Source organism: Halichoeres trimaculatus, unplaced genomic scaffold (genome assembly GCF_033239565.1).
Source record: "Halichoeres trimaculatus isolate MK-OKI-2021-1 unplaced genomic scaffold, fHalTri1.1 fHalTri1_scaffold_6, whole genome shotgun sequence".
Taxonomy (NCBI): Eukaryota; Metazoa; Chordata; class Actinopteri; order Labriformes; family Labridae; genus Halichoeres; species Halichoeres trimaculatus.
The window spans coordinates 22504351-22521226 of record NW_027437184.1 but is presented as its reverse complement, the minus strand read 5'-3'; the positions used below and the strand labels follow the sequence as shown (position 1 = coordinate 22521226).

The window sequence follows — 16876 nt, the reverse complement described above, 5'->3', positions numbered from 1 at the left end:
GTCTACACCACAAAATTATTCCTGTGAATAGCTCTACAGTGCAGTGTGGCCAGTGCATCAGCAAAAATGTCGTTGATTTTTAAAATATTTTATCACCAGACAGCACCACACACCACCAATACCATCAGACAAAACTTCACTATACAGTGTGCTTTTGGTTTGTTCTTGCTTGTGCACAAGTTCTGGTAATCAAACCAGTATATGGAAGTAAAAAGAAGACAGTCATCAGACCACAGCTGACACCAGCTGAAAGCTAATTAATTAAACTGGCTGATTAATCAGATTTATCACCGCCAGTTCTCATAGCCGTGACTTAAAACATGATAACTTCCTCAACATGCTCTGCAACACACATACTGAGCCAAATGAAACAGAGTTCATTCCTCACGTGCTTGTGTCTCTAATTTCCCTTTAACTCATTTCAGCACGTAAGAACAGAATACAGCTTTTCTCATTTGCCTGATAACTCTGACTTTAAGCCTTTCTCAGACTCAAACATTTTAACGTGTTTGTCAAAAGCAAACAATGTTAAGTTCACCTCTGCTCCAAATAATTCCATCTGTCAGGAGCAGACATTAAAACTGTTCTCAGAGGTTAAACCCTCAAATAAAGTCAGACAATATCCTTCAGCGTGAATTGATTAAAAGTCAGCTATGAAACTCCGGCTGTTCCTACTCTCATATCTTCCAGCCTGTCTAATACAAAAAAAACATCACCCCAGCTTCACTGGTTTTGTTTTCTCTTCACTATGATGTATCTTGGATTTCAGTTATCGCTTCATGACATTTATGTTTCATTATAACGCCATCAGTGGATGATTCATTCCTATCTGAAGGGCAGGGGTGAAAAAGCTAAGCTACAAATGTTGGATGGTAATGGGGCTGAAGCACATTTCATTTTGTGAAGACCTGCCTCTTGCAGGATGTTGAAGACCATTCTGTAAGCTCTTCAGTTTTCCTTCTCTCTGGTTGACATTATTTTATTAAAGGGTGGATGCACAAAGCTGCTTCCAGTCTGTTTGTTAAAATTTAGGTGGGTTCAATGCAAAAAAAAACAAAATATAAGCAGGTGTTTATGTCATATTTCTTGTACAACGGTCTTATTTGGCTTAACATGAGCAGACAGAACATGTCTGATTCAAGGTATTAAAGGACAAAAGTGAGGCCTGAATAGTTTGAGAAAGACTAACAAAGGGGCAAGAAAAATTGCTTGTCAGGACTTTTGAAATAAAAATGTCTTAATCAAAGTAATGAAAAGTCAGTTCTTATATATCATGTTTGCAGATTCTTTTACTCTTTACAAGCAATTCAGATGTTTTTTTTTTTATTTAATATCTTGAAAAAAGACATTTCTTCCAGGCTTCTCAGGTGAATGTGGCTCAAATTAGGTCAAATAAAACTTTATTTATGTATTTATTTATTACTAAAAATGAGACATGAACAGTTGCTTGGATTTCAGTTTTTGTAGTGTAGCACAGCTGTGTGAAGCCCACAGGGCACAGAATCCAGCACTATTCAAATGAATATTATGTAAAAGTATGTGGACACAATTTTACTATGTAAAGGAAAAAATGCATCTACGGCTTATATCACAACAGGATTCTTCTTCATGCATCTACCTTTTAGTTTAGCCAAATAATCTGGTATTTTTATTTGATGGTCTAATCATTTAGCATATCTTACCTCCATGTTAAGGTGACAAATTCCTGCGTAGTTCTTCAACACTAGAATTTTAATCATAAAGTCACAAACTTGAAATAAAAGCCACTTTATAGAAAACTGTTGTATTTTTGGAATAAGTGAGCATGAAGATTAGTCTGTGAGGTAACAGTTGTCATCAGCTGACAACAACAATTTTGTTTTTAGTTTGTTCATGTCGTTTTTTGAATTCAGTTGATTAGAATAAAACAAAAAGGAAAAGTATTAATTTAACAGCTGAATTTGCGAGTCACTGAAATGTCGAATAAAACAGCGGTACCTCAAATGTGTGCTCTGTTACAGCGTTCAGTGCAGAAAGTACATGTTCTTTCACTTGTCCATACTAATGCTGCCACCTCGAGGTCACATTCTGTATTACACCCTGCAGTAGCAGTGGTCAGGTGACGCTGTGATAGTTCTCCTGCTTCTTTGGGTTGAGCTGTACAAACAGCCTCTGCACCTCAGATTATCACACAGCGCTAATCTGTGAGAACATCTCCAGGCTTTCATTATTCATGATCCCAGAGTCACATTGAACAGACAACTTTGTCAGAGTTTGGTTTCAAATAAATTATTAACAGGTTGTGTAACGTGAGACTCATTTTTCCCTACAATTAACAGTTAGGAGCCTGATGCTCAGGGGATGAAGACAAACACTGGGTTGTTTAAAGTTGGACTGACCTTTGACCTCATTCAAAAGAAACTCCTCCACTTATTTATCTTTAAGTACTCATCATCAGATTTTTACATGCAACAGCAGATTTGCATTTTTAAAAGAAATGCCATGTGTTTGACTCCTAAAAATGAGATTTAAAGTATTCATGGAAAAGGTAATAAATATTTTTTAAGGTGAAAAAAATCTCTTCACTTCCCTTATTTTAGAGGAATGCATTTCCCACATGAGTCACTTTTTTTCATTTGTAGTTGTAGGCAGAAATGTGACAGAGGATATTAACGTTTAAGCAATCTGAAATGTCTGATCACTTGCCCTTCAACTTAAACAAAGATTCATTTGAAACAAATAAAAAAATGACACTGATAAAATTTATTATCAAAGTGATCGTTTCTAAATTTCTGGAAAAAGTGTTCTGCTTAATCTCTTTATAAAAGGACATTCCTCTGTATTTTATGGTTCAAACTTTTAATGTTCAAATTAAATAGCAGTCTAAAACCTTAACATTGTTACATAAAGATGAAAAGAATCCTAATTCATCAAGAAAAACATGTTGTATCCTGTTATTGATGTGAAAATCAGAATTGATCAGTGCTGTGATGAAGTATGGAGATAGAGTGTTGATATAAAAGTAACAAACAAGCTTTAAATCTTAAATAAAGAACCTCACTTTTATTTATAAGTAAAATAATAATTGTGATACTAAAACAACACACATTTTTGACTTGTCCAAATTAACTTTTGGTCCTTTTTTGTGACAGTTATTTTCTTTTCCCAGAAATCCCCTCTTCGATATCAAAGTTGAAAGCAGTTGTAGAAGAAGAGTTTTTTTTAAGCTTTGAACAAAAGACAAACAACTATTAGCTCCTTAACTTGAAAAAATAAAATCTTAAAACAAAATCATGTTTTGCTTTTATAAACTAATAAAATTGATACAAGAAGATAACATTTCATTATCACTTAATTATTTCAATGAAAAATCTGTAAAGTTTCTGAAATCAATTATTTTCACCATACATTTTTCCAAAAGGTATGCTTTATTTCATTAATATTGATCACTTTGGGCTTCCATACAAAAGGCGTTTATGGCGTAACTGTTCTCACCAGAAAACCAACACAGAGGAGTAAACACAAACTGGGTTCTTGCCTCGTTAATAACAAAGTCCTCACTATAATGAGTTCAGAATGGCTATAAATAAGTAAGCAGCTACAGTAGGTTTCTTCCATTTCAGAGTACAGCAACTATACCAATTTTCACAGTGCAAACTTTTTCTCCAGCACTCATCAGCAGGTTCAGCAGTTAGACGGACAAACAGAGTCTCAGAGGTTCAGATCACTTTCATTACACTCTTAGATTTGTAGTGCAGCTCAATCTGTGAAAATCACTGTCAGAAGCCCAAAGACTTATAAAGGACAGCAAAGAGACATGGCTGAGTCTAGGCCCAAAGAGCCAGATTTAAGTTAACATCATTATATAACGTATAGGGATGGGTACCTTTCACATTTGAAACGATTCAGTACTGATGCCCTGGCAATTGATATCAGTACTCAACGGTACCAATTTTTGCTTCTTTTGTGTGTTGATGTTGTAATAAATGTTAATTTGTTTAATAATAAAATCTAAACATTTTTCACTTAAACATGTTTATTCTCAATATGTAAACTTGCAATGCTGTTTTCATGTCCAGTATGGAAAATCGCCAACTCTTCAACTCCCTTCCAGTCACAAGGATGCACTTAGGTACCTATACATGGTACCATTTGATTTTATGTAAAATGGTTCTTGGTACTACAGACGGAATTCAATCGGAACCTACAAAAGTACCTAAATTGGTTCCCATCCCTAATAACATACAACACTAACAGCATCAGTTCTTAACAGATGTGTGGCAACAACAGAAGTGGCCATTGGAGTATAACTGTACACATCAGGAAAAGGCCAAGAGAAGTGTTAAAGCTGAAGTGTAGCTAACAGCTGAGGGCTATTACAGTCACACACACACATGCACACACAATAGTGAGGAGGTTAGGATGCTTTTTGTGCTTCTACGCCTCTTAAGAACATCAAGAAAGTGTCTGAGGTTGAGACAGAGTTGGAGCAGGCACCAGAAAGATAAAACAATGTCTCATATATGAAGTAAAGTGTGTGACTGAGCAGGGAAATATTACAAGTCCCAAAATAGGAAACGGGTCTGACTGCAGGCAAGGTGAGAGAAATCTCCTACAAAGGGAGTCCCATAAATTACAGCCTGTCACCATCCGTGCTGCAGACAGGTGAATCAGCAGAAGCACTGGCGGCTGCCTTTGGTGACCTCCTCTGAGGAGTGAACCGTGTTGGGGACAAATCCACTCTTGACCCCCTCCCAGCCGTCCTGGATCTTGATGTCCCCGTTACGAACCAGTTCGAAGATGTCCCTCGTTAGATCCACAAATGCCTTTGAAATTTGAAACAAGACAGTGATAGATAAGAAAGTCAGTTAAAGCTCCCATGAAACTGAATATATTGTGTACTTTGAGCAGTAAAATACATTATACAAAAAAAAAAATCATGCCATCACAATACATTTTTATGGCATTTATCCTTAGGTCACATGATACCAACTTTGCTACTGAGATGAGATTTTTTTTCAGTCTTCGATTTTTCTCAAAGTTTTAAAGTCTGGAAAAAACTTTTAGCTTCAACGTGACTAACTTTATTTTTTTTTAAATAAAAAAAAGAAGAAAAGTTATAGGTTGGGGAAGAAACGTCATCAGCACCTTCTCCACATTGATGGCCTCTCGTGCTGATGTCTCAACATAGCGCATCCCGAAGGCCCCCGCCAGCTTCTCTGCCTCCTGCTGGGTCACCTGACGCTGGGCCTCCAGGTCACACTTGTGACCCACCAGCAGGAAGACGATGCTGTGCGGCTGGACGTGGCTCTGCGCCTCCTCCAGCCAGTTATGGACGTTTTGGAAGGAACGGCGGTTTGTGATGTCAAAGAGTAAGAGCCCGCCCACGGAGTTACGGTAGTAAGCTCTGGTGATGGACCTGGACAGAACAAAGGTATACAGAAGAAAAGGTATTAAATAAAAATACATGCATGAACAACAGATTTCTGAGTGGCTTTGCCTTCGGGAAACCAGGATGGATGTTGAGAAGACTGAGAAAGCTAAAAAATAATAGTTCAGTTTTCACCTGAACCTCTCCTGTCCTGCTGTGTCCCAGATCTGTAGTTTGATTCTTTTGCCTGGCTCAATCTCCACCAGCCGGGAGAAGAAGTCCACACCCACAGTCGGGTCTGACACCTGGGCAAAGCGGCCCTCAGTGAACCTCCGGATCAGACAAGACTTGCCCACCGTGGAGTCTCCAATGACGATTAGACGAAACTGATAAAGCCATATTGTCTCCATGTTTCACCAAATAAAATCTGTAACAAAGTAATCACATTAATATCAGACATTTGACGTGTTAATAAAAATGTGTATGCACGGTGTATATAATATAAAGTGTTTTTTTTCCCTCCCCTTGTATTCAGACTCTTGCCCCTCATTAGAAACAAAAGAGCACTCAAATAGATCAGAATAAACACAAATGTGCATTTAATCCATACACTGTGTTGACCACATGGATAATTCATGGACATCCTGAGGAGACAGTAATGGGCTAGAATCATCTCAGCAGAAGGGGTCCATGTGGTCTACAGCTGGGTGATCCAATTTCGAGGAGAAGGAGGGAGAGAGGGGGAGGCCACTCCTCTTCAACTCAATAAACATTGGCGTAGTCAGCCCCCATGTGGATAGCACATTGGTTGTTACACAGCATTAACACAATGGGGCCTTAAAGCTAGCCAATAAATTAGCTTCACACAGAGATAGCTGCTAAACATGACTGCTAACTGAAAAAGACAGAAGCTCTCCTGTAGTACTTATAACAAGACAAGCTGCAAAGCTGATTTAAAAAGAAAGATGATAAAATGGTTAAATGTTCAAACATGAGGCCCAGCACATGTAGCATTACAAAAATAAGCAATATTCACTGAATAGTTACAGCACGACATCAAGGTGGAATAAATCCATCAGAAAATACCTACCTTGAGTTTTAGAGCTTAGTATCTGTGGAAAGTCAGCCCCATGTCGATGTTTATGCTTTAGAAATGATCTTCCAGACTAGCAGGGTTTGTGTTCCTGCTAACAGAAATAGCCGTAATTACGAGAGTCTTTCCGCCTTCATCGAACTGTTTGAGCTTTTTTTCACAAGTCAAACCTGTCCGCTGGAGGTTAAGATAGTTATTCAAAAACTAATCTGAAATGAGCTGTTGATAATTCGGTGAAGATCCACGGATGAAATGGCAGCAGGGCACAACAGCATCATGTACACACACATCACCTCCTCGCCCTCATCAGCACCATTACCGTAACTGCGAGCAGAGAAGCGCAGCAGCAATCGTGAGTGCGCTAATTCTGTCTTTTGAAGGTAGACTGCGCGAACAAAAAGCGTCATCACCAAAGGTCATTAGCCACGACATGGTTCTTGGACGAAATTTTCATTTGTATTTTGTATCTGTTTTGGTACCCAGGTAATGTTACCCTAGCTGTGAAAAACACACTAACTAGGGTGCAGTGGAAATATCAAGTAAACTATTTATAAAACGGGACGCCGTTAAACTCTATGCCAATACTTCATAAGGACAAGCACCATTAAAAAAAAACCCCCAATCAATCTTTGTTTATTAAGCACCTTTCATAAACATGAAATTCAGTTCAGAGTGGTTTAAAGTGATTAAAATAATTCAATGAAAATATATATGATAGAATGATGGCAAAACCTATTTAAAATGTATATCTTAAAGTACAGACTAATGCAACCTTGTAAAATATAGTAGTTAAAAACACTTTGAAGGGATAATAGTAAAATAGTAATAAGATGTATAGTTCAAATGAATAAAAAGGTTAGGATAAAAGTTTAAGATAAATAAAATCACAAAAAATACCAGAATTCTCAACGTAATAAAAGAAAAATAAAGAGAAAAAAAGATTTAAACAAATAAAGAACACAAACGTTAAAATTATAAACCCAAAAAACAACACCCTATATTCATCTCACAGCTAGGTATACTGATGTAGCTAAATGTTGAAGACAAAAGCATATGACATTTACGTTGTAAAGAGAGAAATTTTCTTTCTTTCCAACCCCAAGTTGCCTTATTTACACTTAATTCACCAAACTAATTGAAAACGCACAATACATTCTGAAGCTAGTTGTATTTACGAGGGGCTCCTGAACGCATCAGTTGATAACAGCTGTAGTGAAGTTAGACAGAGACTGTCCTGTAGTTAACAGATGTGGGCTGTCATGTGCGATGAAAAGGGTGGACTGCAGTGGTCACAGGAGGTCTGGACAGCTTCTTCGGCGAATCCAGATGATTTTCAGCCGTAATAACTTATTTTCTTAGCGGGAGAGAATGTTCTACAGGTACTATTTTTTACTGACACTGCTTTTGTCCCGTAGCTAGTTTTCTATTTTGCTGTCCCACCTGCGCAAAAAGCTTTCTGTAAGTTCAACTGTAAAAGTCCAGCGAGTGTTTTCTCAAAACTGTAGCCATGCAGCAAGAGCTTTTGTTCAAAGTCCTGGTCATCGGGGACTTGGGAGTAGGAAAGACGTCCATCATCAAGCGGTACGTGCATCAGATCTTCTCTCAGCACTACAGAGCCACCATCGGGGTGGACTTCGCCCTGAAGGTGCTTCAATGGGACAATGACACAGTGGTCCGTCTTCAGCTGTGGGACATAGCAGGTCTGTAAAACTTTAACGACCCCCATAATTCACCCTGGTTTACTGGCTTATGTGGTGGTTTTCATTGGAAAGTCTGGGGTTTATGTAGTTGTGATTTGGATCTTTGAAAACAAAATCCTTTTGTTTCACATTCAGCAGCTGTGAAAACCAGTAAGATGCTTTTGATTATAAGCTGAAGAAATTAGTGTCATAGTCTCCAATTAAAAACAAGCAAACACATATAATTAAAATTTTATAAACTATCTAACTTCTGTCAGAGCATTCTATAGTCTTTATAGTATGCATGTAAGACACAATCCTTTACAACTTATCTACTTTCACAAAGCTGAGATAAGGACTGTAAACATTATGAAGTGAAGATGTGTGTAAGTGATCGGCCTGTTGGATCCTGGGTCCCTCCCAGGCACTTGAAGCCTGGTTGAGGAATGTGAATCTTGTGCCTGGCTGTGACTCAAGTGATCCCATGCTTATAATATAAGTCACATGATGGCAGCTACTGCACAATACACACACACACACACACACACACACACACACACACACACACACACACACACACACACACACACACACACACACACACACACGTGCACACTCACAGTCCCTATTTATATGTCACTAATTAACCTTGCTGTGCGTTAATTTAATTTTCCACTTCTGAAAGGTATCTTTATATGAATACTCTGTGTGTGTGTGTGTGTGTGTGTGTGTGTGTGTGTGTGTGTGTGTGTGTGTGTCCCAGGACAGGAGCGGTATGGGAACATGACACGAGTTTACTATCGTGAAGCAGTGGGGGCACTGATGGTGTTTGACGTGACGAGGGCCTCGACGTTCGACGCTGTGCTGAAGTGGAAAGACGACTTAGACTCAAAGGTGAAGTGTCAGAAGATGATCCATCGACAACACACAGAACCAGCTCATGTCAAAGCAGCTGTGAATCTCAGATATTATGTATGCAGCATCCATTTTTATGGTGGATGTCATTTCATTGTTCATTCTGCTCAAAGGACACAAAAATGTTCAGACTGTGGTACTTCTGCAACTGTGGACACAAACTCAAAATATGAATGTGATAAAGGTTAAATCGAGACTAGGACTTTAAAAAAACAGTTTGTTGAAAATTTATTTGTGCACTACTAAAAACCATCTTAGATGAGATCAGTAACTGAAAGAATACAAACCTCCTTCAGGTGTCAGTGTTGGACAGCTGTGTTTACAGGTATCACTATGCTAAAAAGACCACTTCCATTAAAGCATATGGATAATCTTACAACAGATAATATTTGATTTTGTTTACAGCTTAATAAACAGCCTAAAATTTACAAGTTAAATCAGTTACTAGAGATCATCTTTTTGGGAAATAACAACCCAAACCCTTACAGTTTCATTTTCATTTAGTTTCATTTAGCAGACGCTTTTGTCCAAAGCGACTTACAACACAAGCAAGAATTCAGACAGATGGAAAGGAAAACCTAGTTAGTGCGACAACAGTGCTACAAGTTATTCAGCTGCAGGTGCTGCCATTAAGTGCAAGTTTTGTTTGTTTGTTTTTGGGGGGTACAATAATCAACAAGCCAACTGCATGCAATGCTGCAACAGTATACCTCAATCTTCAACAAAATTCAGTAATAGTGCTAAAAAATCCCAAGAGCTGAGTCTTAGACCTACTGACTCATTCTGCCCCTGAGGACAAAGAGGAGAAGGGTCAGATTAAGGGCCTAAGTGTTCCCTGAACAGATAAGTTTTCCAGACTTCTCTTCAAAGTAGAAAGGGACTCTGCGGATCGTATAGAGTTAGGTCATTCATTTCCCTATTTGGCCACGACAGAGGAGAAGAGTCTGGCTAGTGATTTGGAGCCCCGCTGGGCTGGGAGCACCAGGTGTCTTTCACAAGCAGAGTGTAGTGGGTGAGAGGGAGTGACCATCAGCAGGTTCAGCCCAGGTAGGCAGGAGCCGTTCTTGTTAATGTCTTGTTAATTTACCTGTTGTGCATTTGTAGGCTAGCGCAGGTAGTGGAATTAACCTGGGCTACCAAGGGTGTGCCAAAGTCAATTTAAACCAGAACACATATTAACTGACACATATTTATGTTTTTGTATCAATTTTAAATCTGTCATATCTTTCATGCACCTATAAATATTCAAAGAGTTGAAAGTGATGTTACATGGTATAACAGTGTTTTTCTTCTTATTATTTCTCGACAGGTGACCCTGAACCATGGGAGACCGGTCCCCACTGTGCTCTTGGCCAATAAGTCTGACCAACTTGCTTACCATACACCCAAACTAGACTCCTTCTGCAGGGAGAACGGCTTTGTTGGCTGGTATGAGACATCTGCAAAGGTACTAGAGCAGAGACATGAGGTTTTTAGGTCATATATTAGTGGAAAATGTACCTTTATTAAGATAAGTTTTTAACAGGGGTGATAATGTCACTATTATTAATGGATGTGTACACTTTTTCTGAGAAAATATGGGTCTGTTTCCAGAAACTGCCACTGAACAAAAACAGTTGTTAGAGGACTCAATGTGGGTCTAAATAAGAGTCACTTCATCTGCATGCAGCCTTCCTGTGAGCTGAGATTATATCAGTGATACAAATTCTAAAAATATGGTAAAAAAAAGTGACTGTTGATGCCGTCCTGGGTGTCGCTGTGCTCATGCTAAAAGTACGTAAGTGTTATTTACAGTGCACGCAGGAATCCTTTGAAGGAATGTTTGCAGTCTGGTGTGAAATAGTCCTCTGCTTATTCCTCTCAGTCAGACCTCGTCTAATGAGTTACACACCGCAGGGAGGTTTAGCCTGAACTCAGCCAACTGCTCTGACAGATCGGTACAGAAATAACAGTGTTTTGCTGTATTTAAAACCTGGAGTTTCTTTATTGTAGAGTGCACAGACTTTTCTCGAATAATTACATTATTTGATAAGCTAATGCTATTAAGACCCTTGAAAGAATACACAACACAGTCCTTCTCATGTATTTAATGCTAAAGTCCTTTTTTGTTATTATTGTTGTATGTTAGCTAGTGGCTTTATGGATCTTGTAACACTGTGTTTCAACATAAGAGCCACAACTTGAAATGGTTTAAAGAAAGTGAGCTAAGACACTTGTTCCTAAATCTGAATTTGGTGGTACATTAATCATGTTCATTTTCTTTGGTAAACATCAAGTATGACAACATTTGCCTGTTAGCAATTTCAGTGGCTTAAACAGCAGTTATCTGTGAACATGTCTTGACTTTTTTGAATTTGTGGGAATGTACAAAAGCTAATGAATTTAATTTTTTACATAATAGATAAAAAGTTGTGGGATTTCCCGTGTCATTAAAGCATAATCTGAATACACCTCCAATACCTGTAGCATGTTTTACAGATGTCCTGTGATTAGTCATACTCTTAGTAACAGACTGGCTTGATTTCAGATATGTCTTTATCTCTACTTTCTTTCAGGAAAACACAAATATCGAGGAGGCAGTCCACTGCTTAGTCGAGCACATCCTGAACAACGAGGAGAGCCCGACGATCGAGAGGGATCCAGGCTCCCTTGTCCTGTCCGGCTACGCCACCGCCAAGAAAGATCATTTCAGCTGCTCGTCGTGTGTGAAATGGTGACCATCCAACCAGTCACAAAAAAAGTGAACAGCTGCGTGGCGACGAAGATAAGTTTGACTCAGGGAATGTTTGGGAAAATGCTGTTGTGGTCCCTCAGTGTAAGTAGAGAGCAGAGACTACACAGAGGTTTGTAACATTGCTGGTATGATGAGTCGCCATAAGAGGCTTATCCAGCAAACTTAATATTTAGCATTGATAGAAACAAAACATTATACAAAACTTTATTTATATATATACATATTTATATTTATGTTTGTTAAACTCCTCATAAAGCTTTTAAATTTTTTAATATCTCAAATTATAAGTAATTATGAAGCAATGGAATAATGTAATCTGTTCCAACTCTATATATTTTTATATTCCAGTTGGTGGTTGAAATATTAATTTAATAGATATGGGAAGGCTTGCTTATAAAATACTTTATGTCTTAGAAATCGTAAAGTTTAATGGAAAGTTTAATTTTTCTCCCACAAGTCTTCAAAGTGAAGTTTTTATGTGAAAAATAGCTGCACATTTTTCCCAACAAGTATAGACTCACTTCATTTAATAATTTAAAAACATTACAGTACTTGCCTGCTTGAACATATATAACATTATTCCACAGACATCTCCAAAAACTGTAGCGTTGTTGTTTGCAACCAATGTCACAATGTCTTCATTTATTCTCGGCAGTTTTCCTCAGGCCACCATCTGATGTAAGCCCAAACAACAAAAGCATGTACAATGAAGTATTTAAGAGACGTGAAAGTAAAAATAGCTGCAAATGCTCCAAATGTCTGCAGAGTCTTAATTTCATGCATTCTGTGTCGCAGAGGATCACCAGCTGCTTTATTTTGAATGAGAGCGGTTCAGCTTATTTCACTTGGTAACACTGAACCAGTAACATGGTGTGTCTATTATAATCATTTGAAATGAGCTGTAAGAGTGACTCTCACAAGCTCATTTATTCAGTTGATTTGATAAGAGTTGGGTCACATGTGTCGAAGGGAAATTAACTCAAGCTTTCTGTTGAAGTGTTACGCAACAGGGGCTGAATATGAGGCATCAGCCAGTTAGCCTAACTTAGCTTAGAAAATGAAAACAGTAGCCACATGCTATCAGGTGCCTCGTTCAAAGCTTCCGTGAAAGGAAGTCTAGGATCTATACGAGAACACTGCACTCTTACTTTGAAATGTCTTTTTTAAGCCACTGTGAGGAGATTTTAGCTCATAATGAAAGAGACTGAGATTGACACCACAGCCTATTTTGTCTCAAATAATGAAAAACATTTTTCCATCTTTTATATACTTAATACATCCTCCATTTAAACACCTCTGACTTTTTTTAGTTATTTTTTGGGGCATTTATACTTTTAGTCAGATGGTAGAGATGACAGTGGATAGAGCAGGAAACAGGGAAAGAGAGGGAAGTAGCATGCAGGAAAGAGGCCACAGACTGGATTCAAACCTGGACCACCTGCGCAAGGGCAATCCTCATGGAGCACGACATAAACCACTGGGCCATCTGCCCTTCAGACCTCTTGCATTTTCTAAGTCAAAAGGCCTTTGAATTCTTTCTGACGCCCTTTCTGGGTAAACAGAACTTCTACACAGTGATTTTACTTTGTACTTTGTTTGTACAAGCTAAACCAATGCAAATGCTCATTTTTTGCAATGGAATACCAAAGAAAATATGTGATTTCCCATCCCCTTTTTGAAAAGGGGGTTCAATGCTTTTAAATTTTGAAAATTGATATAAAATAACAATGCTGAGCTTGTGCAAATTTTCAAACCCCGACATGTTTATATGTTGTTAAAATGCCTGAATTTGTCTGTAGACTGCCTAATACAGTCCGTTCTTAAAGTAGCACAAAATCTTTATAAGACCTTCAAGGGGTTTTCGCACTTGCTGAAATTATGTGGTAATAGCATAAGGGTCTCCTATCTGGTTCATAATATGTTGGACAGAACGGGCCTCAAACACCAAGGTCTGACCTTAGATCTGCCCCCTGACAGGCCTCCGGAGAACTGGCCAATCAGGGGGAATGGGGTTTGTGGAACAGAGAGCCTTAAAGAGACAGCGACTAAGGCCCCGCTTACACGACAACGTTTCATCTGAAAACGCTAAAATGCAGTGAAAAAAATCAGTGTTTACACAGAAACGATGAGGGACTGAAAACGCTGTAGTAAGCATGCCAGGCCTGCAGGTGGTGCTATAACTGTCTTGTTCAAAAGCAGCTTTTGGGAGATCTCCACTGAAGTAGAGTTGAGCTGATCATCTGGTGTATTGGGGAATACTAAGTGCAAAAGTGGAGCCACAGATGCACATTGTGAATGAAGACAATCAGCAGATACAGCAGATTAAGTAGCACAAGCACAACACGGTAGTTTGTGACGATCGTAACAACGGTACTAATGTCCTGTCGTATGCGCTCGCGCGAAGCAGAGTGTGACGTCAGTGTTTCCACTAAAAACGCCGGCTTAATGTTTACACAGCAATGGTGTTGCGAGCCTGAAACGCAACAAAACTTTTGCATTTCACCCTAAAACCGTTGTCGTGTAAACGGCCCCTAATACAAACTCTTTTTTTTCCACAGAGGGAGCAGCAAAATTCTCACAAGCTAAAAGTCCCTCTTCCTCACAGAGTCTTTCTGTAAAACTTAATACTACAAAGTTAGGTCCAATACACAGTTTGTGATCACGGTTGGTTTAAGTGGATCCTAGTGTTTTGATCAAGATGGGAATCAAAACTTATGCAACGACTCAGTCATGGAAAGAGTCAAAGCTGTCTTGCTGTCATGGCTTACAACTAAACTAGTCTTTTAATAGCATTGAATTAATATATCTATGAGTAACATTCAAAATAACTACATGTCAGGGATACTTAACCTGTTTCTTTTGGGGATGGAAGTATGTAAAGACATTTCATTTCACTCTGGGTCATGAACCAAAGCATTGGAAATCAGATGTGAATCCTGTATGCTGATAAAACCTTAAGGCTGTAAACATGTAAATCTCTTTGTGACATCTTAAGTCTCTCAGTAGTTCTCTTACAATGACATACAGCAGCAAATGTGTATGTTTTCTTTTTTTATGAATAAACGTCTTTGATAGCAAACCTTACTCGCTATAAAACCATTGGCTTCATTGTTGATTTTTCTGACCCTGAAATCAATTTCTTTGCCAGTCAAAAGACACGGCATGTCCTGCTCTTCTCAGCACAGTGACAAGTGAACAGCCGCTTTTGTCGAGTCTGCCCCGAGTGTTATTTGAAATTCCATGTTTTCAAATTGGCATCTGCTTTATATTTCTCTTCACTCCCTTTGATGTGTTATAGCCTGGCCTTGTAATGCAACTCATTTGTAACAGTATTCTCTACGGACCAGACCACATGCAATAAAAAAAGCTATATGTGGGAGTGCTGTATCTCTTCAGAAACACTTTTCATTCTGCATAAATCATAAAAAATGTCACATCCTCACAGCTGGAGTCCAGCCTTAAAAATATAAACAGAGAGTTTAACATAGACATGGTTCAAAAAGACTACAATAGAGACAAAGAAGGAAGCACAGACTAACCACGACAGTATGACCACTGATAGGTGAAGAGAATTGATTCTCTTTGTACTCTGCAGCAAGTGAACATTGTGTCCTTGGAGTTGATGTGTTTGAAGCAAGAGAAATAGGCAGGGATAAGAATGTGAGCGACTTTGACACAAAACACACTATGATAACCGACTGTCTCACAGGATCTCCAAAAAAGAAGTCCTGGTGGTGCAAGGAAAGCTGGTGAACCAGAAACAGTGGTCATGGGTGATCAGTTTCATTGATCCAACACAGGAGCTACAAGAGCTCAAACTGCTGAAAAGCTAAAGCTGGTTCGGTTTCTTGGGTATGGGGCTGTGTGTCTGCAGTCCAGTCGGGGCGCCCTTGCTGACCCTGTCTGCAAAGTGCAGGTGTGCTTCAGAAGTGGATCACGGAGCAGTGTTACAAGATGGCCTGGTGGAATCTTAACACTAGCCACGTATACATGGACCCAAATATTCTGCTTGCATTTGGTTTATTTGCTCAAACGGAAAGAATTTGAACCTTTGTATACACCTCATTCCGAAAGAAAAGTGCCAATCCGAATGGAAATTTGATCGGTTTCACAGGGGTGGAATATTCCTTACCCCAAACCGATTGAGGTACCATGTATCCACTCAGACGGAAAGTTGTCAGGGTGCGTTCTTTCAGCGCATGCTCAGATATGACGTAAGACGCAACTAGAGACATTCCTCAATTTTAAAAATGGCGGCGAGCAGCACTGGAGGAAAGTTTGCTTTTGATCCAAACTTTGAAGAACTGAACATAATTTCAAGACTGGACAGACACTCGCAATACAGAGTATTGCAATACCGTGATAAAAAAACTGTTGTCCTCCGTCTTTGATAAATCTCGTGATGTTTACGTTTTTCTGCTCATGCCCCATTGACTATTCTGTTTGATTACAGCGGCGCATGTAGACCAGAGATTGGAATATTCCTTTCCATGTATACTATTGTTTTCGGAAAAGTCAATCAGAAAGATTTCATTCTGAAAGACGAAAAACTCCTCATGTAAACGTGGCTAGTGTTGACTTGGTTTCCAAATTCCCAGGTTCCAGTCCAATCTGTGACTGGACCACCAAGTCCAATCCATGGAGGTCCCACCCCACAGCAACAAAGGATCAAGACTCAAAACTTCATGAGGAAAAACTCAAACTATCTGATGCTCATACTCATGTTTTCTTTTTATACATTTTCCTTGTAACCCAGCAAGTGCTTTTCATTCAGAGTAGGTACTACCTGAAGCATACCCTGCTTTATCACATAACAGACTCAGTTTAGGAAGACTTCATCACTTGGATATTTTTTTTCCTAACACATGGTGAGACAGAGGATCAATTCCCCAACAGACTTCAAGACTCATCAGATTCAAAGGTTTCATATGTGCTCCCTCATTTACTTCACTTTTCAGCCCTCTGGCTTCACTCACCCTCCTCACTGTGTGTGTAGAGGATCATACTGAAGCAACACACATTTTAGTCTTATTTCTCCTCCTATGTGTCAACATTTCATTGGACAGCAGATAAACAGGGAAAGGTGTTTACAGCCCCCATCATGC

The 16876-nt window shown here is 38.9% G+C and overlaps 2 protein-coding genes across 2 annotated transcripts; one reads left to right on the top strand and one right to left on the bottom strand.

The window, feature by feature from the left end:
* Positions 1 to 3388: 3388 nt before the first annotated feature.
* On the bottom strand, positions 3389 to 6777 carry LOC141791991 (ras-related protein Rab-39B-like). Its single transcript, XM_074672733.1, has 4 exons — positions 6441 to 6777; positions 5546 to 5777; positions 5128 to 5398; positions 3389 to 4805 (listed from the first exon to the last, which is right to left on the bottom strand). Exons 2-4 carry the CDS (start codon positions 5758 to 5760, stop codon positions 4650 to 4652), a joined length of 642 nt encoding a protein of 213 aa, XP_074528834.1. The 5' UTR covers positions 5761 to 5777; positions 6441 to 6777; the 3' UTR covers positions 3389 to 4649.
* Positions 6778 to 7924: 1147 nt separating this feature from the next.
* On the top strand, positions 7925 to 11985 carry rab38c (RAB38c, member of RAS oncogene family). Its single transcript, XM_074672735.1, has 4 exons — positions 7925 to 8143; positions 8886 to 9016; positions 10347 to 10484; positions 11593 to 11985. The coding sequence occupies exons 1-4, from the start codon at positions 7951 to 7953 to the stop codon at positions 11752 to 11754; spliced, it is 624 nt and encodes a 207-aa protein (XP_074528836.1). The 5' UTR covers positions 7925 to 7950; the 3' UTR covers positions 11755 to 11985.
* The last annotated feature ends 4891 nt before the right edge of the window (positions 11986 to 16876 follow it).